Source organism: Urocitellus parryii, chromosome X, assembly GCF_045843805.1.
Source record: "Urocitellus parryii isolate mUroPar1 chromosome X, mUroPar1.hap1, whole genome shotgun sequence".
In the NCBI taxonomy this organism is placed as follows: Eukaryota; Metazoa; Chordata; class Mammalia; order Rodentia; family Sciuridae; genus Urocitellus; species Urocitellus parryii.
In genome coordinates, this window is record NC_135547.1 from 119,926,623 (window position 1) to 119,953,867 (window position 27,245).

The window sequence follows — 27,245 nt, forward strand, 5'->3', positions numbered from 1 at the left end:
AACAAGATCCTGTCTCTACATAAAATATTAAAAAGGGTTGGGAATGTGGCTCAATGGTTAAGCACCCCAGAGTTCAACCCCTGGTACACACACACAAAAAAAGTATATGAAACTGCTGCACGAAACATCCACAAAGGTAAATATACATATACATAATGTCATCAAAGACAGAATGTGTGTGTGTGTGTTTGTGTGGGGGGGGAGGGAGAGAGAGAGAGAGAGAGAGAGAGAGAGAGTGTGAGTGTGTGTGTGTGTGTGTGTGTGTGTGTGTGTGTGTGTGTGTGTGAAACAGACCTTATGGCCATGTGCATATTTGGTCTTCTTTACTTTTAGAAAAATCATAAGTGACTACGTAGGGAAAGCAATATGAGTCAGCAGCATAATTTCTACCAAAAAAAAAAAAAGTATTGTCTCTAATGGAAGGGCAAAGACCATCTAATACTGTGGTAAGTTGAAACAATATGCTCATATACAAAGAGTAAAAATCACCCACCAATCAACCCAATAATTTTACAGAAGAGGGGCAGCTGAATAAAGCACCAGGAAAGCTACAACTCAAAGAAAGTGTAGCAGAGCAGCAAAGAGAGATGTTAATCAGAGGGACTGAAGAGGCATGTTTGATTAGCTCATAAGGGAGTAAAGGATGAAATCAATAACATACAATTATATGCACAAGAGCCCCGTATGAGAGTAGCTAATCACATGCAGGCAGTCATAAGAAATGAGAAATGTCCTGTTCCCTGCCTTTGATTTATACCATATTATAGTGGTTCAAACTAGGGTCAGATGACCCTAACTGGAGTCTGTAGATAAGCTTCATTTATTTAGACGTTTTTATATTCTAATATGATCATTACAAGTACTGAATTATCATACTGTACCCCATAAATATGCATACTATTATATGTCAATTAAATTTTTTAAAGAAATATTTCCAGAGTTCTGTTTTATTGTTTTTGTTGTTTGGTGCTGGGGATTGAACCCAGGGCCTCAAGTGTACTATTCTAGTACACTAGAATACTAGGCTGCATCCTAAGCCCCATCTCCAGATTGCTTGTTAGAAAGAAAACAGCAGGTATCATAAATAGAAATCACAATAGTGATGGTAGTGATGATGATGGTGATGATAATGATAACATAGTGGTGATAATAACAGCTCCAATTTATTAATCTATAGCTAAGGATCACTAAATATGTGGCTATGTCCTTCCATTCATGGCTCAATATTGTGGGAATCCCAAGTTTCTTTGGGGATCATTCAAATCAGTCCTCATTTGGTCCAAAAGTTTAAAACTCTGAGAAAGTCTGAATGTGATCTGGGGACCAATATACATCTCAAATCTTTTTTCAAACTATTATGGTTCATTATACATTACTAATGTTTAGTAATTAAAAACACAAATTATTTACTAGGTTAAAGTAAATAACTTGGCTAACATTTTTTGGCTTAGTTTGGCTATATCTAAATTTCACCTCTAGAAGATGAAGAGATATTGCTTACTTCACCAAATGTCGTCCAAGGGAGAAGATAAAAGAATAATTATAAGTGGTGGGCATGTGGCGCAACCACTGCAAGTTCAAACCCAGCCACAGCAATTTAGCGAGTCCCTAAGCAATTTAGCAAGACCCTATCTCTAAATTTTTTTTTAAATGTATGATTTGGCTTAGTGGTTGAACACTCCTGGATTCAATCCCTGGTACCGATACTAATAATAGGTGCACCCAGTTTTTAGATTTGAAAGGCTAGTTCTCAAAGTAATTACCAAGCGTGAAGAGAAAATGTTATAAAAGTTAATTTCCCTGAGTTTGTAAAGAACATACGCTAATGATTTAATTCTATACACATCCTTATTTATTAACATCAAAAGATCTTTTACCTCCATCCGATTCAAGTCACGTGGTTGTTGGTTTGCTGACATTGATTCAGAATAAGACTCAAATAATGCACAGTCCCACTTGGGCTTAGGAAAAGCTAAGAAGAAAGAAAAGAGAATATTTACTGTAGCCAGAGTAGTGTTTCTAATCATGTTTCTGAACTTGTTATGTATAACAACAAAATCTGTTCACTCCTATGTACTACCTATAAAACAATCATGTTGAAGTAGTATTTTAAGTTCTTTACAAATGCAACCCAGTACTTCTATTACCCCCACTTCACATGTGAAAAACTGAGGAACAGGGAAGTGAAGTGATTTACTCAAATTCATATAGGTAATAAATGAAGATCAAAAACTTTAACTCCTTCAAGTCCAGCAAGAGTTCATGCTCTTAGCACTCCATGTTACAACTGAGTAGTTGTTTTCCAAAGTAACCATCACTATCACAATATATTGTCTTAACTATGCCACTAGCATAAGTTTTAATTGTAGTAACTATGGTGATAGTTCAAATACTATAAACATAAGTTAAGGGAAATACTTCATTTTAGTTATTACTGGAAATAAACATGATCTTATAATGATGTAAATCTTATGACTAAGATAACTTTATGAAGTAATTACCTCTTTGTTTAGCAGAACCAACAAAAATAAAAAGCAAAAAATCTTGGTGATTTACAAGGAAAGAAGAATCACATTATGAGTTTCTTCTAACATATAAAAATGACAGTGGCTATTAATTGGGTAGCAGAGTGAATTTGCATCAGGGAAAACCATGATACTTGGGATAAATTAATAACCTAAAAGTCAGGCTATTTTTTAGAAAAAGAATCTGCTTCACTACTTTGTCGCAAAGTAGCTAGGAAGGAAATAACAGAAACTTTGTCAGTATCCTAAAAAGGAAAAGCAGACTGGGGTAGATAATAAACAGAAGCTACAAATCAAATTTGTCAAGAAAAGCTACTAAGGAGTCAAATTTTAATGCAACATTTTAAAAAGATTTTTTGAATCAAATATGAACAATGGATTGGCATTGTTTTTAATCTTTACCCACTTTCCTGCCCCAGTAGGGAGTGAGATGCAAACATCACTTTGCAATAAAGGACTGGCCCAACTCTCAGCTACCACACGGAGTTGAATATAAGCACTTTAATTTATTCATTTGCTTGTTCTGCTCTGAATTTCACTGAATTTCAAATGGGGCAAATTAGACTTTTCTAACCACACCTGCTGGTCTGTTTCCTTGACTAAAAACTCAACAAAACACCTTTCAAAGCCCCGTTCTTCAATTCAGTCCCAAGAACAGTTTTAAACAACACCAGATTTATTTTTCTAGTCTACCAATCAGTCCTCTGACGAGATCTTGGAGGTCAATGCCTTATCATGAAAGGACTTATGCAGAAAGCTAACATTTTCAAAAACTACAAGAGACAACACTTAACTGCAAAATCTCTCTTCAATGTATCTACATCTCTCCATCTCCACCATCACTTCCCCAGTGCAAGACCCCTGCTGCTCCTGATTGAACTGCTACCTTAGCTGGGTCTTAGTTTCCACCCTTGCCCCTCAAAACCTGTCCTCTAGAGGGCAATCAGCAGGATCATTTCAAACAGGATTCCGTCACTTTCCTGCCAAATACAGATCAATATTATTGCCCTCAATTTGTTCCCTACCTTCCTTGTCAGCTTCATCCAAACCTCTATTCCTCTGTGAACTTCAGCTAGAGGCCTACAATTTCTATTTCTCTTGTGCTCTAAGCCCCCTGTCAGTGCCTCTCCAGCATATATGCTGCTCCCTCTTCCCAGCGCCCCCTCCTCCTTCTTAGCCTCCAGAACCTTCCCTAGTTCATTCTTCACATCTCATCTCAAAGGAGATCTCCCCTAAAGTTATGCACTCTCTTTAAATTCAATTGGATTTCTCCTTCACAGCACTTATCCCTGGTTCCAATGACATAATCTTTGAGTTTATTTAACATCTATCTTATAATTGCCCACACATTCTATGCAGGTAGGCACTCTTATTCTCTGCATTCAGATCACAGAGAATAACAGAGTGTCACATACATAGTAAATGCTTGATATTTTGTTTACAAACTAGACAGCAAAAAAATTATATAAGAATTCACCCAATTACCAAAACATTGAGTATCAAACAGCTTATGGGTAATCTGCCAAACAATTCAATTTATACTTCTAATTCTGCCTTTTAATTTTCACTGTTAGGGAAATGGGATTATTCCCATAATTACAAGTAAAATGACATCAGATACAATTTCAGTTTCATTATTTATAGTTTTCAACAATCTTGTCAAAAACTGGATTAATGTTTTAAAAGACTGAATATAAATCAATCAGGAAAATGTTGGAATGAGTAAAGAGCTAAGCTTCAGAAAAAAGCTAAGTGGGATTTAAAAAAATGAATAGGACCACTCATATTTTCAGAGTCTAAAAGCATAGAGAATACCTAAATGGCTATGGCCTTTTCTTGAGTTTCATACTAGGATAAATATGACTAATAAAGTGTTTAAAAATTAACTGCTAAATCCTCAGAACTTACCTAAAATACACTGTTACTGAGCATGATAGGAGTTTATGAGGTCTCTCATGTTTTCTGTTAGAACTATATAATTATTATTCAATATTCAATATTAAGCCCACAATCCCTGGAAAGGATGGGTGATTTTTGTTTAATCGGAGGTTATATGATGGATTTTTCAGTTGTTTCTGTATAAATGCATGCTGACAGACTCCAGTAGAAAATAAACAAGGGGCTTCATTCCAAACGATGAAAGATATCTCTTGATTGGCATTCTTATTTTGACATACTGGGGATTAAACACAGCGGTACTTTAGCACTGAGGTACGCCTTCAACCCTTTTTTATTTTGAGACAGGGTCTTGCTAAGTTACCAAGCTGGCCTCAAACCTGCAATCTTCCTACCTCAGCCTCTCAAACATGGCTCTCTGTTTTACAGCCTCACCTCTACTGAATAAGCAAGTCATAAGATGCCATTTACAGCAATAAAAGAATCAAGAGGTTATTTTTCTTCTATTAACAACTTGTACCTTGGAGATATCAGATTTCTAAAAATTATATCAGTGACTTTTGAAACAGTCCATGAAATACTTGGACACCTACAAAGTGACTTCTCAAATAAAGAGACAGGACATGTGGATAGGTTCCATGGCCACATGGCTTCAGAACAATAAAACAGCATTAATCAAGACACCAAAATGCTGCTGAGCATGATGCTGCACAACTGTGATCCCAGCTACTCAGGAGGCTAAAGAAAGAGGATTAAGAGTTCCAGGCAAAGCAGGGTATCTTAATGAGACCCTATCTCAATTTAAAAAAAAAATTAATTGAAAAAAAGGGAGGTTGTGGTTCAATGGTAGAGTGCTCGTCTAGCATGTGTGAGGCACTGGGTTAAATTCTCAGCACTGCATAGAAATAAATGAATAAAATAAAAAAGTCCACCAACATCTAAAATATATATTTTTAAAAAATAGGCAAGGATGGTCCCTAGGACTCTTACCAGGGATCAAAAGAGAAAACTGTGAAGGCATTGAGTGCTACTAAATAACCTTGGAGCAGATCTTGGCCTTTAGCCAGCTGTTAACCTCCAGGTGGCCCCACTCCTAAGAGAAGCAGATCTCTCTATAACCCTATACTACCCTCATAATATAATCCATGCAGTTCCCAAGACAGCCCCATGTTATGAATTGGATATGAAGAAGCCCCCAAAGGTCCATGTTTGAAACAATGCAGGAATGTTCAGGAGTAGAATGATTAGATTATGAGAGCTGTAACCTAATCAGCAGATTGATCCATCTGATGGATTAATAATGAGTGGATTAATGGGTGGTAGCTATAGGCAAGTAGGGTATGACTAGAGGAAGCAGGTCTCAAGGGGTGGGCCCTTGGAGATTTCATTATCCCTGGATCCTTGAACTAAGCTCTCTCTGCTTCCTGGCTGTTATAAACTGAGCAGTTTTCCTCCACCATGCCCTTCTGCCATGATGTTCTATCCCACCTCAGGCCCAAAGCTATGAAGTTGATCCACCATGGGCCAAACCTCTGAAATCATGAGTCAAATAAACTTTTCCTCCTCTAAGTTGTTCATGTTGGGACTTTTGGTCATAGCAATGAGAAACTGACAAATACATCCCAGGAATGTCAGGGTTTCTGGGCCACAATCAAAAAGAAAGGAGAGACAGAGAGACAAAGAGGAAAGAGAAGTTTACCATACCATGTACTTAAAAGTTAACTCCTGGGGATTCATAAGGGTCTTCCCTAGCCTTGAAGGAAGGGCAGCAGGCTAGAGTAAGCAGAGAGCAGCTGTATTAGCAAAGTCCCCTACCTGAAATCAGTAGTCATTTTTACTCTCTGATCTCTCACTTTTGTACATTTTATGGGGCATTTAAAAAAATCCCAGAATGGGTCACTCAACGGATTATATTTACCTGTTACTGGCACCAGCAATGCAGTTTCTTTCCTTTGGTTGACTCCCTACCCGCTATCTAATATAGAAAATAATACTCTTTTCATTGAAGAGTCAGAGACAGCAAGACTGACTTAAATGAGACATTTGCCCTTTGATTTGGTATCACCATGAAAAGGAAACACAATATAAGGCCTTTTCCAGAAACACTCATGAAAGAATACTCTAGTTATGAGTGGTTAGTTTCTTTAGATACCACTCCCTCTTACCAATAATCACCTGTGACTAAGCTCTCATTTTTTTAAGGGGGCTTCCCTAAAAAATGAGAAAGGTGAATGCTCTAGGTGAACAGCTGGAACTTTTCAATAGAAACTACACTTCTCTAATAATGGAAATCATACCAGTGCCCACTGCCTTTGATAAGGGCAAGAGATACTTTATTTTTCTAATCTCTTAAAGGAACTGACACAAATGTTGGATTCACCATGACTCTCTCCTATCCAAAGGGTTCAAAACAGTTGTTTGGGGTCTTTTATTAGGCATAAAAACAGAGTCCTGCCGGGCGGGGTGGCACTGGCCTTTAATCTCAGCAGCTCAAAGCCAGCCTCAGCAATATTGAGGCACTAAGCAACTCAGTGAGACCATGTCTGAAAATAAAATACAAAATAGGACTGGGGGGAGGGGGACATGGCTGTAGCTGAGTGGTAAAGCTCTAGCCTGGCACACATGAGGCACCGAGTTCAATCCTCAGCACCACATAAAAATAAAATAAAGGTATTTGTCCATCTACAACTAAACAATATATATTTTAAAAGAAGAAGAAGAACTGGGGATGTGGCTCAGTGGTCAAGTGCCTCTGAGTTCAATCCCGAGATACCCCCCTGCCAAAAAAAGAGAGTCCTATTCTAGAGATACTGAGAGTGTCTCAAGATGCCAAGTCAACACTTGGCTCTACAAGATCTTGTTCTTCACTATGTATCATACGAGAGGTTTGATATTTGTCTATTCTGCAACTGTTACAAAGGATAATGACTTCAGTCCCAATCCATAGGGAACTAAAATGGGAAGAACAGATGATTCCCACTTAGCCAGTTTAGCCCTATTATTCATGTCATAAGATATGAAAGTCTAATGTAATGTAAAGAAAACTGCAGATACCAAGGACTCCCCATGTTTCTCATATCTGGACATGAGATTAAGAAATAAAAAGTTTTTATTAGACCTCCATGGAAAGTGCTTAAAGTTTATGATGTACAATAGGCCTTACCTGCTTGCAGGTACTCGGGCTGCAAAGTTGGAGGGAGGCCCTCAGGTAGTGGGTAGCCGTTCTTTCGAGCCACAATGAGATGAAATGCAGCGCAGAACTCAGGCAAAGTCAGGGCTCCATCACAGTCAGCATCACTAAGTTCCCTAAATAGAACAGATGTCAGAAATACCTGCCATGAGGCTTCAGGCTCAAACATGCAAACACAACTCCCAGGCTCTCTGGTGGCAGTCCCTAAGCCCTCCTGGCTAAACCCATTTGATGGCTGCCATACCACCACAGTTGGGACTCAAAACTGGCTAAACTCGTTTGAAACCTCAGGGGGCCACTCAGAGAAAGAAAAAAAAAAGCTAATTAATAGCATCAGCATCAGTAGCATTTTATAAATAAAAATTTAAATTCTTTTGGCTCTCCAACAGTTCTATTTTACAACATTGTAAAGGTGGCACAACAAACTGTAGCACAAAAAGAAAAGGAATACCTAGAATTCCACGCTTAGATGACAATCGCTTAGATGACAATCGTTCAGTAAATGCAGGCAGAATGAAGCAAAGAGCCCTGGAGGTGTTACTCAAAACAGGCACAGGAAGGGTGTATGCAGACATTATGCAGTTTACCCAGAGCACAGAAATAGGTGTTTCATTTTCCAGCTTTAAGAGAAAGCCTTGAACTTTTAAAATCACGTAAATTTTTGCAACAAACTGTTCTTTGCTTGAGAATTCCCTCTCTTGAGAAAATACAAATTGGCTCGATAAATATTGACTGAATTATGTTTTAAGATAAAACTAGCAACTAGGGAAGGCTGGAACCAGATAAGACAAAAAAGAAGAAAAGGGGAGTCTTGAAAAGACTTATTTGTGCTTCAATCACAGTTCCCACTACAAGGCACAGACCGTTTTACTCAGCACAAAAGAAATCTCTCTGCCAAAGGAACTAAGACCCCATAAGCACTAGCATCTGTTATATGTACAGATTCTTGCATCAGGACAAGCATAGAGATAAAGACTTATACAAAATTGTACTAGAAAGGTATTGCTGTTGGAAAGAAAAAAATATCACTTAAGATAAGCTACATAACTTTCCTTTGGACATTCACATCCTCCTCCTCCAATAAAATGTACCAACCCTGAAACAGCTGCTCCCCAGGATGAGGAGTCAGGGAACTCTTCAAATGCTAGATTCATAAAATGTCATTTGGCCTTCATGGATGTGTCTTGACACCCCACCCCCCAAAGGAAGCCTTATGCCAATAATGATAAGCCTGGGAATTCTGCCAAAACAGACTGTATTCTTTTCAAAATGATAATTTCTTTTTCTCCTAGCTTCAAAACCTAATATAAGGCTTGCTGAAAAACAACTAATGCCAGTGTATATTGTCAAAGTACCTAAATCCAGCTCAGAATCCCAGATACACTGGCATGTACATTTATTGAAATGAATTTTCAATAAGATGAACAAAACATGACATGCCATCATAAATCCTATCATAATTTTTATGAATCTTTATGAAAAAACTTTACATAAATACCCCAATGTTTTCTTTACATATTTATACCAGCATGATCTCTTGCCCAATCTTGGGGAAGAACTAGCCCACACACAGCTGGAAGTTTATGGCTCCAAGTATTTTCACAGATGCAAATAGAGCCATCTGGACCATCCCTGCAACAGCCCTTCTGGAACAAAAGCTGCAGCAGCTTCAGCAGCAAAGTAAGTGAATGCTGCAGCTGCAGGCTGAATTAGGGCCCAGCTGAGAAATACTGGCCAAATTTAAAATGCTCAGAGGCAGCTAGTATAGTCAAATATAACTTAATTCCACAATGTTCCTAGACCTTCTGTTCACCTGGCCGTATAAAATACTATAGCTAATAGTCTTTCAAGGTCCTCTGGTTATTTGCCTCACACCAAATAGAAAAATCTGAAAATAAAATACATAACATAGAAAGTTTCACATGCCCACAACTGCCTAGAATGAAATGGAATGGAGATGGGGATAATAATTAGGACGTTATCAGTTAACACTTCTGGTGCATAGTGTGTAGCAGATACTGTTCATTGTGCTTTTCATATGATAACTTAATCTTCATAGCAACAAAAATCTGGGGGCTGGAGTTGTAGCTTAGTGGTAGAGCACTTGCCTCATATGTGTGAGGCACCAGGTTCGATTCCTAGAACCACATATAATAAATAAGCAAATAAAATAAAGGTCCATCAACAACTAAAAAATATTTTTTTAAAAAATCTGAATTGTGTTCACTCAGTGTGTTAAAAAATCATTCAAAAATAAGACTAAAAAATACTAAAGGGTGAATATGTATGATAAAAGACACTAGTTGGCATTAACTCTACTTACCATATATAAGAGAGTTCTGGGATGGAAAGCTTCGATTTGGTGAAGAAGTTCTTGGCCACCGAACCTATCAAGAAGTCATTGTTTAAATAAATCATTAATTATTCATCTAGAGCAGCTTTTATATTTATATGCAAATAAATCATCATTTTTCATTCAGCAACCTCTACCATACAACCACAAACACACTTGTTCCTCAAAACAACTACAAATAACGGGACTAAAACCAGCATATGTCTTGCTTAGCATAGTAAGACCCTGGGTTCAATCCCTGGGATGGATGGATAGATAGATGAAATAAAAACAACGTATGAAGCAGGTTTTCAAAGAATATATTCATCAGAAAAGGTTAAAGCAGGGCTAGGGTTATGGTTCAGCGGTAAAGCGCTTGCCTCACACTTGCAAGACCCTGGGTTCAATCCTCAGCACCACATAAAAATAAATAAGTGAAATAAAGGTATTGTGTCCAGCTACACCTAAAAAATAAATATTAAAAAAAAGAAAAGGTAAAAGCAACAATGACATTCATATGACAGATGCAATTCAGATAATTACTTCAAATCATTATTACCAAAAAACTGCAAAATTTTATTCAAAATCCAAAAGACAAATTTCAAATTATTTATAAAGGGTGGAAAATTAATATACAATCATGGTAGAAAAAGCAAGCAAAAAGAATAAAATTAGCACCATGAATCCCACCAAACAAAGACACACCTTCTGGACAATATTTTTTTGTCTTAAAATAAAAAATAAAAAGGGCTGGGGCTAGGGTTGTGGCTCAGTGGTAGAGTGCTCACCTAGCATGTTTGAGGAACTGAGTTCGATCCTCAGCCCCTCATAAATGTAAAATAAAGATATTGTGTCCAGTTAAAATTAAAAAATAAATATTAAAAAAATAAATAATAAATAAAAAGGGCTGGAGCACATGGCTCAACAGTTGAGCGCCTCCTGGGTTCAATCTGCAGTACAAAAACAAAAAACAAAAAAAAACAAAACATCATATTAGATCCAAACCCACAACTCAAGGCCTGGCCTGGCCTGGCCTTCAGACAGTAAAGAGTCACTTGTAACCATACTGTTCCAGAGAAGTTAGGTGGAACTCATAGGGAAATAAACAGCTAAAAAGTTGAACTAATGCCTGGCTGCCACTAGTAAAGCCTGAGGGCTCCTGCCTTTGATCTGCCCTAATGAAAAATATAAACCCAAGCCCCACCACCATGCCATCATAAAAGGAGACTCCATTTAAGTACAATTTTCCAAAATAGGTAACTCTATACAAAGAGAAGGTAGATTTGTGGTTACCTAGGACTAGGAGGTGGGGAAGGCAGGAATAGGGTATAACTGCTGACAAGTACATGGTGGGTAATCAAAATGTTCTAAACTTACATTGTGACTATAGGCTGTGAATATACTAAAACCACTGATCTGCAAACTCGCAGTGGTCAATTCATATGGTATATGAATTATATCTTAATAAAGTTTGTTTTTTAAAAAAAGAGATAACCTAATCATAATGTATTAAACTCTCCTAACTATAATCAAACTTTATTTAGAAGGCATTTAAGAGACAACCAGGGAAATCTGAACAAAGAAAATCTGATGTTAAGGAATGTGCGGGCCAGTGAGGTATGTTTTTTTCAAAGAGACCTTATCTTTAGAGATACATTATGAAATATTTTTAAAATGAAATGGTATGACAATTGCTCTTGAAAATCATCCGGGCTAAGAGGGAATACAGATAAAATCACTGGTGCTATGTGATAGGCACATAGGGGTAGTAACCAGTCTACTTGTATCTACATTTGAAATTCTGAAAAATAAAAAATTTGAAGGAAAATAAAAACATTTCTAACAAGTACTTATTTTGTATCTGGCTAAATACATTGTGAAGAAAATCACTAAGAAGGGGGTAAGGTTAGCAAGTGGTCAATATGTATAATCTGGGTTTCTCCTTGCTTTTTTAAATCATGATAATAACATTAATTTGTTATATCTACATTATTCCACCTTCAATAAAGTCATTACCACCAGTCAGCAAGTAATGTTTACACTTATTTACACAAGCATATCTCCATTACACATCTTATTTCATAGAAGACTGGTCTTGGTTGAAATTTAAATATGTCAGGTTATAACTATCAAGAATATACTGTTATGCTTCAAAATTGACATATTAAAAAAAGACAGTTTATGAATTTTTCTTCCAAACTCTACTAGTCACTATTAGCCTTCAGTCTTATAAAATATAGGCACACAGGAATTAAATCAATTCCTCTCAGCTGGAATTTTGCATGAGAATTCAACAGGAATACATATATCTGAAGATAACCAAGAAGAACTACATGTAGGAAAATGCTGGTCAATTTTCCTCCTATATTTTATTTTCTCAGAAAAAACAGAGGTGAAAGACTTGAGCTGAAGAAAACAAGCATGAATCTGAACTTCTAAGGGTGTATAAAACATAAGGAGACTCCTCAGAAGGCTATGCTCTTGTCCTTGCTCTGACTCTAAAATAATGAATAAGCAATCTAAGGTGTCCCCTTGGTGCTATAATCTGCCATTTCAAGAACTGCTGCAGGGGCAGGGGTGGGGAAAAGATTTTGAGAAAGTAGACAGGGAAGATCATTAGGGTAGAGAAAGCAGGTCAGAAGGAGGAGGAGGGAAAAGGGAGGTTATTATGGAGTGATACTGATTAAATTTGCTATATGCATGTGCAAGTCTGTCACAATGAAACCAATTATTGCATACACTTAATATGCACCAAGAAAAAAATAGTACTGTTTCAGTTAATAAGGTGCAGGGTCTGGACCAGTTTCTCAAAAATTCCCATTTAACCTCTTTGAAATAGAAATATAATTTTCCCAAAGTCATTGCCAATGTTTTTTTTTTCTGTGTGATTTATACTTGATAAGAAATTCCACGTTAGAGGGCTGAGGTTGTGTGTGGCTCAGCGATAGAGCACTTGCCTAGCATGTGCAAGGCCCTGGGTTCGATCCTCAGCACCACGTAAAAATAAATAAAATAAAGGTATTGCATCCAGCTGCAACTAAAAAATAAATATTTTTAAAAAATAAAACAAACAAAAAAAGAAATTCCACCTTAGAAGAAAACAAACTGAAATCACAGAAGGTTGTCATATTCATTCTGTATAAACTATTTCTCATGATGTTTACTGTAATTCACATGAGAACAATGTCCAAGGACTCCATGTTCTCACCTGAAATGAAGGAACTTGGGTCTGGCTGAAGGGATCTGAACTGATTAACATAGTACTCCCGCTGTTCTTCTGTTACCCTCCAGGGTTCATCTGGGTAATTACTGTTGTTATCCTGTAGTTCTCTCTCCACTGAAAAGGACTTTAAAAAAAATAAAAAGGAAATGCTCAGAGAACCTGCTTTTAGTGAGATGAAGGAAAACACATCAACAAAAATGTTTTTAGGCATTGTACTTAATTTTTTCCCCAAGGGAATAAATCTAACTGCCTCATAATTATAATGTGACTGCAACATCAATTTATAGGTAGACATCAAGCTTTATACATTTTGTTTTCCTCAATGCTATTAACAGGACTGAACATGAAATATTGAACCCCTGGTGAATAACAAGAAAATTTTCCAATGTCATGAAGGAAGGGTTAAAAAAGAAAAAGGTCTATCACTCTTATCTCCAACTATTCACCATACTCTTATCCTTTCAGATCAGTTGAGTCTATGATAAAATAATCCGGATTCTTTTTAAACCAGGAATAAAACCCACTAGAACATCTATAACTACATGATCATTTTTCTGTTGCATTCATACAGTGTAAATCCAGGAGTCAAAAGCTCCAATTGAAATCCTGTGTCTCAAGGTCCTGCATGAGTGGCAAGTCAATATCACAGACCCTGTCCTTCCACGTTTATAAGTTGGGGATAACACTAATAGAGCTGAGTGATGAAAACAATTGTCATGGTACAACAATAAACAGGGTAACAAGGGGTGCATCAGACCTGCCACTAGAGGGCGGGCACGTCAAATTTGAAGATTAGGAGCCCAGAAAATCAGAGCAGCACAGAAGAAAACAAAAGCTATCCCAGGCCCTGGGGAAAGAAACAAAAATGGTGATTCGATGATTGGAGGAAAAACAGCAAGGGCTTTGTTTAACTTTTCCCATCCACTCCAAGATTTAGGTGCTACTTGCCAAGGGCCACTTTCACGGTACCAAGAAGTGAACATCAGAACAGTGAACTTTAGGATAAAAGGAGAATAGGAAAGAAGCGGGGTGGGTGATTACTACTGAGGAGTCATCAAGTTGCCTGCTTCTGAGCACACTGTCAGGAAACTAATCATTGGGAAAGTATTCTACCCACTATCTGCAAAAAAGACAGCAAACCATCTCCTTTGTCCCCAACTCCCATAAACACAACATTTCAGAAATTAATGCTTCCCAGAAACACCTGTCTCCCTCTCACAATGTGGGGAAGAAAGAAGGATGTATAAAATTTTGAGCTGTGATATAACCTTGTGATGTCATATTTGAAGTAAAATATCACTCTGATACCTGAAACCTTGGACTAAAGGTACTTTGAGAGGGCTGGGAGAATGAGATAAAACTCTGCCAGTAGAATGCATATTCCTAGAAGTGCCAAGTAGGAATACACCCAGCAGAGGGGCTGCTCTTGAAAGAAAGCATCTGTCCCTTTAGGACAGTCACAAGGAAGGTCACATAAAGGAGATGGGAGATACATGGTTGTTAGTCATTAATAATCATTATGTCACTTTCTACTAGATTAATTTCTACCAAATGTAAATCTAACTATTTTTAAATGCCCAGGAAGTTACTGTCTACAAGTTAAGACCTTGAGTTCACAGAATGCTTTGACATTTATAAAGAATTTCACACACCCCTCTTTTTAGTCTGTCCAGATTTTTTAAAGGTAGGCATAGCAAGTATTATTTATTATCCTTTTTCCAGAGAGCCTAAGGGACTGGCCCATGTGTTAGTGAACCCCTGCACACAACAAATAATGACCTCTGTTTTTAATCTTTGGTTCAAAGTCAAGTTCCTGCATATCAGAATGTTTTTTAACTAGTTTGCATCTATTTGAATTTTTTTAAATCTCTATCATTCTAATAATAGACAAACAATATAAAGAAAGAAAGCAAGAAAAATTAAAAGTCAGAGTACTCAACAGACCCACAATTTCCAAAATGTTCCTACCAAATTCCAAACCTCTGCCCTAGCAGCACTTTCTGAATGAACCCAGATGTTTAACAGGGTTCAGAGGTAGAACACAGGATGGAGGGACGCCAGCTGGAACTGAATTGGATTACAGGCCACATTATAACATGGAGAACTCACAGGAGTACTGCCCTTCAAGTCACCTCTGACAGAAAGAGTAAGAGCAAAGGAACCAGAACAGCGGGGTGTAGACAGAAGAGACAAGAATGAACACTTAGGAGTCAACAATGAAGTGGGCAGTGGTGGTTCATGAAGCAAGCAGGATAAAGGTCAGAAGATTGGCCCCGCACTTCCCAGTGAATAAAGGCACAGAGGTCTCCATGCTGAGTGCTGGTCTACTGCATTTCCTGGTTGTGAAATGAAAGTTCCTTATCCCCAGGAATGCACCACTTCCCTCCTGGTAATGAAGCTGCCCTATCCAGTTGTTAATGTCAGTCCATGTTTGCTCTTTTGCAGACCCATGACCACCTTCTCTTTCTTCTCCCTATCACCTCACACCTGGGGAGCCTCAGTGGTCTCTTAGTAGATCTCAAGGCTATTCTGACCAAAGGAATCAGAAATGAACAGAACAGAGTGATTGATTCCTCTGCTTACAGAGATGACCAATCCACTTCCTCTATCTGGCCTTCAGGACCCTTAAAATCCAATGTCCCCCTTGCTCACCCTCAGCAGGCTTCTGATTGCCCGTGTACTCACTATTTATAGGTCAAATTTATGTCTTCTCCTCAGGACACTTTTCCTCTGATGCAAGCTGACTCAAAATTCTGCAAGCCCCAATGCCCCAAAGGTTCTCCACGTATCTCCTGTGCCCACAGCAATAATACAAGGCGCTGCCTATTCCCTGGCCCATCTACAAAGGTGGAGCCAGCAGCCAGAGGTGGACCAAATGACCCACCACATGCCTGGTCTCACCTGACTGAGTCGGGTAAGGGTGGGTGGGCACACAGTGCACTAGCCTTTGAGGTGCTCTGGCACGGAAAGCTCTTCTCTTCCAAGAACAACTTAGGCCAGATGCTCATTCTTAGAGATGTAGATAAGAAGTAGATAGCTTAACAAGTAGAGAAAGAAGAACCTGAACAAATGAAGAGCAGAGTCATAATGTGGAGAAAGGGCCAGTGGGATTCAAGAGGGGGTTAGAACCAAGGATGAGAAGAGCCTTTAAGGAGCAATACTAGAGTAGGGGACAAGGAAGGCTACTGACAGTGCAAAGGAAGAGGCCAGGAAAGCAAACTCAATGCAATTAGGCAAGGTCCATGATGGCAGAGCAAGCATGAATAATCAAAAACTCTACCTTTATGGACCACTGGGTCGGCTCCCTATCTCTCATTTCTTTGGATTCCCATGAGAATCCCAAACCCTCTTCCTTTTCAAGAAAACTTAAGTTATCAAGGAAAGCTTCTACTCCCTAGAACCAAAAAGGCATTATGACAAAGAGAAAAGTCATATGAACACTGTGTAATCCATACATAGTGAGGTCCTTCAGTTGTATTCACTAAGTGAATACTACTACCCTCTCTTTCCCCTTGCTCCTAAATGTACATTTTGAAATGGTTTTTTAAAAAAAAACAAATCATTTGTGTATTCTTTTAAAAAAATATGTACCTTTTTGATAATTATGGTGAGCATTACATAGTTTGAACATGTCAAGTGTTCCTAAGTATCTTCACATAGGTTTCAGCTTGGAGGGCTAGAATCACATCAGATACTCCTTTAACCCACATACAGTCCCTACCAGGTACATCACAGATACCAAAAGCATCTGAGGTCCACTTATTGACAGGCTTGACTAAGTTCAGGAGCATGTCTCACATTGCAACATATAGATATGGAAACTGCTCTGTGTTGTTATGAATGAAAGAAAATCTCTGAGTCCATTTTATATTTTAAAGTTTGAGAGCTATCAAAACAAAACCATGTCCTGTACTTCACCTATGATCTAATCTTCATGGAGGTTCTCAAGTTCCATATCTAGTAAGCATCTGAAGTACCAAATAAGGGCATATGGAAGGAGTAGATGACCTTCCACACACCATTAAGCTGAATCATGCCAAAAGAAAGCTGATCTACTACAAGAAGCAAAGTCCTATAAACTTGAGTGGATCAACAGTGACTTGAAAATGCATTAATTCAATAGATACTTACTAAATAGCAACCATATCCCTTTGTGACTACAGATGGGCAAATAGATTCTTTTTTCCCAGGATGTCTAGAATTCAGTGAAGAAGAAAGACATACAACCACAAAACAGCAAAAAAATGCTTTAATAAGACACTCTAGAACTTTGCTACTCAAAGTGTGGTCCCCGTTTGCATCAGTACCATGGGAGACCTGTTAAGAAATGCAGACTCTCAGGCCCCACCCCACACCTACTAAATCAGAAAGTCTGAGAGGGATCTAGCACTGATCTAACAAGCTATCTAGGTGATTCTAAGCATACTGAAGTTTGAGAAGCAATGCCATAAAATATGCAGGGCAAGGCAAGGAAGGGAAATGGTATTTGTGAAGACACTAAAACATAAAAGAAAATGGCCATTTGATAGTAGCTCCTTTGGGCTAAATATAGACAGAGTAAGCTGTCAGCATAGCATGGATATTAGTGCAGATGCCTCAAGATGGTACAGACAGACAGAAAGCAGAGCCCAGAGTTACCAGGCTTAGACTCTGTCTTGAAGACACTAGAAAACCACAGGTAAGTATTAGACAGGATAATTAAATAATCATATTCAAGTTACAGAAAGATCTCCTCAGTTAGGAGAATAAAACAAGAGACTAAAAAAGCAGGAAGAACAATTATGGCCATATCAGAAACCTGGAACAGACGTCAATGGGGCCCAGAGGTAAAGAGGGACTATAATGGGAATAGGAGAAAGAAAAAAACACATGACCTCAAGCAGCAGAAGGCCTATTCCAGGTATCTGAGTATCTTTTGTCAGCAGCTAGGGACCATCTCACCACAGGACCCACACGCATGGAACAATGTCCTCCAACAGAATCACAACAATCAATGCAACTTTTTGGAAAAAGATCTAAAATGTCAGTCACTTAAGAGAGAATGGCTAGTTACAAAGACTGAAGGCAAAGATGAGGGTGAATGCTCTTGGAGCCTTCGCCATACAAGTAGAAACCAGAACCAGGAAAAGTTCTGTTTTTGCACACACCCTAAAAGGCCTCCCCAGTTCAACTGCAGCTCTAGTGCTTTTGCTGGCTAAGCACAGATATTTGCTACTTGATGCCAATTTTGAGCTCTGCAAGTGTTTTTAAGGAAAAAAAAGTAAGAGGAGAGAGAAATCTTCCACATCTGTCTGCTTAAGCCATATACATATGGTTCATTATACAGTTTCTCGAGACACAGGAGAATTGGATTTGCTTGTATTTAAAACATTCAACCCCTTGGTTTTGTTTCAAGTGAAATGCAAGTATTTGGCACTGCAAGTTATTATCTCTAGGGAAAACTGGCTATTTAAAATGAAAAACACTTCAAACAACTCATTAAAAAGTAATACTATTAATAAAATCCCAAAAGGTGGCATTTATCCCCAAAGTATCTTTAAAAATCAAGTGAAGTTCAATAATATGAATTGCAAGGAAGCATTGTCAGGCAGAACATAAAAAGGGTGTGTATTTTGTTTCAACCATAAAACATTTCTGCTTAGAATATAATCCCAACCCAGAGGCATCCAGTAAATGCTGCTGCCTCAGTGCCCAGCCATTTCACCTATGAGTGTATGATTATCTTACAACAATGTCCTTTTGGTATATTAGCAAAAACAAACCTTCTGGAGAAATGAAAACTCACACCAAGCCCTCAATGAATATGTGAGGGCATTTCTCCTGCCAAAAATACTTTGGAAATAAGAGTACCATAGGGTGATCACTGATCAAAATGTGATCTCATATATTAAAAAAAGTCAGAGGACTTAAATACCTAAAAATAAAGAATGGCTAACTGGCTGATGAAACAACTCTATCTATAGCCCAAGTGAATATTAATCTGCCTAAAGAAAGATCACAGCAATTGGTTAGTCATGGGGCTGAAAAACATAAGAGACAAATGATGGCAGTGCTGGTCTGTGAGATTATGGTGAACATCCTCTGATAATTCACCCCCAACTATGCCTGGTATAAAGGTGTCACTGAGTGACTACTCAGCCAGAAATGACATTTTCTGGCATCCTTCACAATTAGATGCAGCCATGTTAACTGAATCAAACTCAATGCAATGTAAGCACCAGTGACCTTGGCAGGACCAAAAGAAGGATGGCAGCCTATGAATAGAAGGAGCTCTGATACTGGAATCACCATGTGGAGCCAGGTGAGGTAGTGCACACCTATAATCTCAGCAACTTGGGAGACTCCGGCAAGAGGATCACAAGTTTGAAGCCAGCCTCAGCAACTTAGTGAGGCACTGTTGCAAAATTTAAAAAATAAAAAAGGGATAGGGATGTGGCTCTATGGTACAGGGCCCCTGGGTTCTCAATTCCCACTACAAAAAAAAAAAAAAAAAAAAAGTCTGTTGAATCAACATGGGAAGGAAAGACACCTGCCAGACTGTTATATGGGTAAGAAATATATCTACCATGGTAAGTCATTAAAATACAGGGCACGATTGTTATAGTAGTTGTTCCCCCAATTAATCCATCCTTCAAACAAAGCTAAAAGGGAAAAGAAGATCTGCCATTCCTCCCATCCAGCCCCAATTTTTATAGACGCCTTTCTGTTTGGTTAAAATAGGCCCATGTTTCCTGAGTTAGGAGGGGATTCCCAGGGAAGGAGTACAAAGTTCTTTTTAAGAAAAGAGGGCTAAGATGAAACGGGGAAAATAGTTATATGAGGAATGAAAAAAAAGGAGCTAGAAAAGGAGATAGAGCTCAGCTATTCTGTCTCATTAGTAAACCATTCTACAATACACTCAATAAATTATGTTTACACTCTCTCTCACCCTTCCCCACCACAAGGAAATTTTATTTATTCTGATTAGTGCTATATCTCTTGTTCTTGGAAAAGTAGCACATAGGAAGCACTTAATAAGTACTTGTTGAACGAATGAGCAAATAAAAATGATTGGCATGGTGGCACAGGCCTGTAATCCCAGAGGCTCAGGAGACTGAGATAGGAGGATTGCGAGTTCAAAGCCAGCCTCAGCAACTTAGGCTCTAAGCAACTCAGTGAGACCCTGTCTCTAAATAAAATACAAAATAGGGCTGGGGATGGGCTTGGAGGTTGAGTGCCCTTGAGTTCAGTTCGCAGTACCAAATTTTTTTTTAAAAAAATTATTGGATAAATTGTCAATGCCAGTTTGAACACAGAAAAGTTAACATGAGATCTCCTAAATTGACTGAAAATGAACCTATGTGTATTTGTCCAGCGATATTACCCAATACTGTAAAGACTGGGCCATCTTCAACTTAGACACCTTTTTTTGTAATTCTTTTTTTTTTATTTTGAAATAATTATATATTCACAGGAAGTTGCAAAAAATAACTTCTGTCTTTTTCATGGAAATGAACCCACAAAGATGTCTTTCACCCCATATTGCCAAGCTAACTTAGTGATCTAATTTCACCAGGTTAGAAAGTTGATTCTAAATCGTTGGAATCTCTCTGAGCCTAATGTGCAACACATAGTTGCTTCTTGTTAAGATAAGCTAAATTTTAAAAACTATCACCATAGACATAAAAGAATATTATAGGTAACCAGTATTCACTATTTTGCTAAATGTCAGGCACTGTAAGTACCCAATACACAATGATCTATTTTCATCTTCACAACAACTCTGTAAGGTAGGACCCATTATTCCCATTTGGTAGAACAGGAAACTGTGGATTAGGTAAGAAAAGTAATAAAGACCACAAGCCTGGTAAATGAAAGGGCTGAAAATGTGAATATGAACTGAATCCTGAGTATGTACTCTTGATCATCAAACTCTATGGTTTTTGTTCTATTCACCTAGAAAAACACTTCCTTTCCAGAAAGAACCTTATGCAATGCCTAAATCATTGAAGCAATTTTGCAGACTGATGCTCTGATATTGAGATATGAATGACTCTGCTATATTTTCACCTTCCTCCCCATCATCTGGTATAGTTTGAGACTATTAAATTATACAGACAGAATACTTCTTATTTCCTCACATAATTTTTGCATGTCAGCAGCATCTGGCATCTTTTCACATCATGAGAGAATCCTGCAGACAGCCAATGATACAGATATTTAATCGTTTTACTGTTTTCTGGTATGTGGAACTAACACTATTTTGATTAACATAAGAAATGCTTATTAGTAATAATTATCTCCAGTTCTTCCATCAAAAACCAAGGTCTACTGCTCCAGAGAAATTTTTCCTTCAAAACTGTCAAGATTGTGCCCTTTGCTTAGAAGAGAAGGCCAGGAGAAAAAAAGCAGTCAGCAGTAAGAGAAGACTGACAGGGCTATGGACTTCTACAAATGATGTAATGATGTTCCCACACCCATCCTTGCTGGACAGGTCAAGGCTGCCTATATCTTCTCCAGTATGTCTTCCCACTTGCTCTCAAGGAAGCCTGAGTTCAGCTGGAAAACAGATGCACCAAGAACTCTGGTTGAATAAAAGGAATACTTCAGAGAATGAGGCCACTGATTGAAGATACAAATGACACACCGGTTCTGAAGGCAGACAGACTTGGGTTCAAATCTGGGATGATCACTTACTAACAAGTTAACTTCCAAGTCATCAGCTTCTGACGTCAAAAGTACTCCCGGGGCCTACAGGGCCCTCCCTCACCCCAGACTTGCCTCCCTCCCACTCCAGGCACTAACTATACCAACCTGCTTTCAAGTCTTCAAATATGTCTAATCTCCATGCCATATGTGGCAGACTGGCTCATTCAAAATCCATCCCACCCCTCTTATATAACTCTTCACTGCACAGGCTGGCTAGCTAAAAACTACACTGCTGAAATATTCTTGCTGCTAAAATTCCACATGAAGCTTGGGGTCCACTAAACAAATAGACCCATGGAAGTTTGATTCAGAGCTGAGTTACATGGTGAAAGAAGCCTTCATTTGGCTCACCTAGGTCATTCATGGCATAGAACTAGATGAAGTTATGGCAGCAGTTTCCCAATGCTGTAGCCTTCTGTCTGTGGCAGAGGCAAAACTTCCTTAGCTTAGCATCTCTGTTCAACAGTGGAGTTTTTTTTGGAAATTGTTCCTGCAAACTCTATTCTGAATCTCTACTTTCAGTTCTTCCAAAGATATGGCAGGCCATCTACATTCCCTATTATAAATCACTATTTGCTTAAACTATCTAAAGGAGATTCTGTTCATAATCAATCCTAAAAGACAGTAGAATGAATCAGACATAACTTTCCTATGTTTATATATGAATACACAACCAGTGTAACTCCACATCAGGTACAACCACAAGGGATCCTAATTAGAATAAGTTACACTCCATGTATGTATAATATGTCAAAATATACTCTATTGTCATGTGTATATAAAATGAACAAAATGAAACAAACAAAAAGATTCCTGACCAACACATGCCCTTTGTTTAGGCTCTTGCCACTATTTGAAACACCCTCTCCTCATCTCCCTGCTCCATTTTGCTTTGCCTACTTAAGTCCTAGTCCTTCTTCATAGCTCAGCTCTGGTGTCATTTCTTTGTGGAAGCCTTCTCTCACTCTTCAGCCTGAGGTCAGGTTTTCCTATTATGTGCTACCAGAGTACTCCCTTGTCTTTGCAGCAATTGTTGGCTTTGAATTCTACATGCGTAGATGGGATCATCTGATTCTAATCCGTCTCCCCCACTTGACTACAAGTACCTTCAGAGCAAGTTTATAGCCTTCAGAGTATCCCTGCCATGGTGGCTAACTCACAGGAGCTACGTAGTACTTCCAAATGGATGAATATAGGACATAATATGTACCATACAAGATTGTTGAAAGAACTAAAATAGGCCATCCCAGCACTGAGATCAAACAAGTCATCAGTTAGTAAACACTACTGTTGTTGGTATAGGTAAATGGGAACATAACACTACCTGTTCACCTGCCATGAAGAATACTGAAGAACTCAAAGGCTGAAATGGTACCATATTGATTGAGACCCAGGGATCCTGGGGTATAAACTAGAAACAATCACCACTTTCTTTCCCAGTTTTACAAAGTACTACCTAAGCTGGGCATGGTAGTGCACACAGGCACTCGGAGGTTGAGACAGGAAGATCACAAGTTCAAGGCCAGCCTCAACAACTTAGCAAGACCCTATCTCAATGAAAAAAGAACTAGGGATGTAGCTCAGAAGTAAAGCACCCCTGAGTTCAATTCCTAGTACCAAAAAACAATCAATGCCAGGCACAGTGGTGCATGCCTGTAGGCAGGCAAGGGGTTCTCCAGAACTGAAAAGAAACTGGTATTCCTAACATCCTTCAAGCACCTCAGGTGCACATGACCTGGTCTTGACCATTCAAGGAGCAATTTTCCACACACAATGCAGTGTTTCTTGGATCCAGAGGAAAAGAGACACTAGCATCTGGTTTCAGTCTAGTAAAAGTGGCAAACCAGTCAGAAAATGCAAATGGCCCAAAAGAAAAAAGAACATATACTTCCCAGAAAAGGGCATTTTACAGGACATCTATAACATTAAGATCTTCTACTTCACTAATAAAGAAATATATGCTAATTAAACTATACCAAGATATCATTTTTCACCTACTAGATAACAAAGGTCCACAAGTTTGTTGGCACATTGCATTTGCAAAGGTATTGGAAAATATACATTTCCATACACTGTAACCAAGGGTGTAAACTGCAATAGCCTCCAATTCAAAGACTTCTATAAAAAATTAGAAATATGTAGACATTTTCACTCAATAATCCCATTTCTAGGAACTGATTCTATATATCTGCAAACAATGATATAATTTCAAGTACTAGAGATGGCAAGAAAAAGGAGCTAGTTAAATGATTTATGGAAGATACACATACAAAATACTATGTGTATATTTAAAAAAAATAAACAAGCCATTTGTGTACCACTAAGAATGTTAGTAAAACTTGTTGTTAAGTAAAAAATGCTAAGTGTATGACAAATATATAGTATGCTACCTATGGATAAAACTCTCTGTACATATTACCTATAATTATTTTTCCATATCACTAAGATTCACACAAAAACTTATATATATAGAAAATGTTTGTATAGAACTACATAAAAGAAATAGGTCATATCCATGGCCTCTGGGATGGGTGAGGGGGGTGGAAAGACACTTTTCACTCTGTATCCTTTGGAATTTGTGGGAAAAAATTTTAAATCTCTAATTGCTCTGAAGAATAAGAATCTTTGAAAGCTTACAACTCACAGCCAGAAATAATAACATCTGTGCTGTTCACTGCATAATCTGCAATAACCAAACCCTTAAAAGTTCTTTCCCCGTGGCTCTGTAAGGAGAAAGACCATCATGAAGTGGTTTGTTCTTCACCAAGTGGGTTAACTTAAGTCATTCACAAGCACATCCATTTACATTTCTTCAGATAGCTCATCATTAGCTTGGTTATCTGACAGATAGGAAAAGTAAAGTGCAAGAACTAAATGTGGAAGTGACATTATGCTGAAGTAACCACAGGGATATTTCAACAGAGTCTAAATCAGTGCTCTTAGACAAAGGGAGAGGGTAAAGATTCAAAAATAAGAAAGACAATGCCTGAGACACTATTCAAACCACATGTGCACACACACACACACACACACACACACACACACACACACACATCCACAGAGGCCAATCGGTGCCTCAGTAGAGAATTCCCAAACCCTGAAAGAGCCCTGGTGGTCCCCAGCCACTTTGTGGGCCACTTACTTGGCTAAGTATTATGTAAGAAAATCAGAGTGGATAAGACAGTAGTACCAGGTATGCCTTGATTGCTTGCCTGCTTCATTATTCTTCCCAATGCATAGCACTAACTCTGTCATGACTGAATTCAGTCCAGGCCTAATCTTTCAGCCATTCTCTATTCTCTGCTTTCCTTATCTTGCTATCATCCTGGTCCAGTCCACTCACAAAATATTTTCACAGCACAAAAAGTTCTGTCAGTACAATGTCAGCCTCCAAGAAAGACTCTTAGAATGAACAATTTCCTTGCAGTGACTAGCAAGACTCTTCTGGTTTATGCCAATAGCACTCTAACAGAGACTCCAGGGTATTTGTTTCTTTTTCTTTCCTTAACCCACTTGCTTTTTGCTTTAGAATCCTTTCGCAAGTACTCAAGGAACAGAGAGAACCCGCTTATTGACCTAAGTACCTAAAATTAAGCCCAAGGGGGGAAAATGGCTAGAACCTGAGACTGAGTAAAAGTGGGGAGGAAGAAGCAAGATAAACTAATCCCCAGCACTGTAAAAGGAGAGGGAGGGAAAAAGGGGGAAAGAGAGAAAGAAATAGGGAGGGAGGGGAAGAAAGGACACAACTAAGTTAAAGAAACATCGTTCATGCTATAACAGTGGTCCATTTTATGCTTTGAATATAGCTCTTGCTGCTCTGTCACTGTGACTTATTTATATTTTTATTTATTTATTTATTCTTGTGCCAGGATTTGAACCCAGGGGCTCTTAACCACTGAGCCACATCCCCAACCCTTTTTTATTTTTTTTTTTTATTTTGAGACAGGGTCTCCCTAAATTCCTCAAGGCCTTGCTAAGTTGCTAAGGCTGGTCTTGAAATTATGATCCTCCAGCCTCAGCCTCTCAAGTCACTAGGATTAGAGGCATTCACCACCGCACAGTTTTAAATGAACATGTTTCTTTCTCTTCTTCTCTCCCTGTTCGTACTCTTCCCTAATCTCAGGAGGAACAGGATTACCTTTCTTCCCCATCCTAAACAGATTTATCTATCCTTGAGTACACAACCTCCACAGCAACAATGTAATTCAGACTTCCAGGATGGCACCAGAAGATCTCAGAAATTACTATCTCCCAGGGGCTGGGGCTGTAGCTCAGATGCAGAGCACTTGCCTAGCATGTGTGAGGCACTGGGTTCAATCCTCAGCACCACATAAAAATAAACAAATAAAACAAAGGTATTCTGTTCATCTGCAACTACAAAAAAAATTTTTTTAAAAAGAAATAACTATCTCCAAAATTAACAAATGAATTACAACTCCAACAGAGAACAATGGACTGGAGCCTTTGAATCACCTCTTTAAAAGCCCCCTGCTCCCCTTCATGGGCTGAATCACAGGCTCTGGGATGGGAGTCCCCTATGCTTCTCCTTCGCGAGCAAAGTAATAAAATATTTTTCCTTTTTCTCAAAAACCATCTCCTCACTATTGAATTGGCACTGGTGATAAGGATCAAGCTTTCAGTAACACTAATGGCATTTTTTTTTTTAATTCGGGATTGCACCCAGGGGCACTTAACCACTGAGCCACATCCCCAGCACTTTTTTATATTTTTATTTTGAGACAAGAGTCTTATTAAGTTGCTTAGGATGTTACTAATTTCCTGAGACTGCCTTTGAACTTTTGATCATCCTACCTCAGTCTTCCAAACTGCTGGAATTACAGGCATGTGCCACCACACCTGGCATGGCCTGTGCTAATGGGCTGAGGAAGTCAAGACAGGAACAGTGAGGGCTGGTTTTGTGAGGAAGGCATCTCACTTGAGAATGACAATGGGACAGATACTTGAGTGAGGACATCTAGCTGATGTTGATATGTGGTGATCAGCCTCCATGTAGCTAAAGAATGAATGAATGAAGCAAATTCAGGGATCACCAACATGTAAGGGGCATAAAGAGGAAAGAGGAATGCAAAGAAGTAAGGAAGAAGTAGCCAGAGAAGCAGAATGAAAACCAAGAGAGTATGGCATCACAGACACCAAAGGATGATAGCATTTTAAGAAGGTGCCCAATGCCAATAGGTGCCAAGAAGTCAAATAACACAAGGACTTAACATAAGATAGATTCTGGAAACCAAGGTAAAACAGAGGCTGGGATATGGAGTGAAAGGAAAAGATATACTTCAAAATCCTATGCCAACAAAATCACAAATGACTACATGGTCTAGATTTTTAAGATAACTTGTGAAAAGTAAACCACAAAATGATCTCTACATC

The 27,245-nt window shown here is 38.5% G+C and overlaps 1 protein-coding gene across 9 annotated transcripts in view; it reads right to left on the bottom strand.

Moving 5' to 3' along the window:
* Window positions 1–27,245, bottom strand: part of Reps2 (RALBP1 associated Eps domain containing 2) — a 206,183-nt gene that overhangs the window by 79,793 nt on the left and 99,145 nt on the right. For all 9 annotated transcript variants that reach the window (XM_026396752.2, XM_077793947.1, XM_026396750.1 and 6 more), the window contains exons 6-9: window positions 13,152–13,290; window positions 9,935–9,998; window positions 7,585–7,727; window positions 1,878–1,972 (exon numbers count right to left, since the gene is read on the bottom strand). In XM_026396752.2, the coding sequence (XP_026252537.2) occupies window positions 1,878–1,972; window positions 7,585–7,727; window positions 9,935–9,998; window positions 13,152–13,290 (441 nt within the window). The remainder of the gene's footprint in view (window positions 1–1,877; window positions 1,973–7,584; window positions 7,728–9,934; window positions 9,999–13,151; window positions 13,291–27,245) is intronic.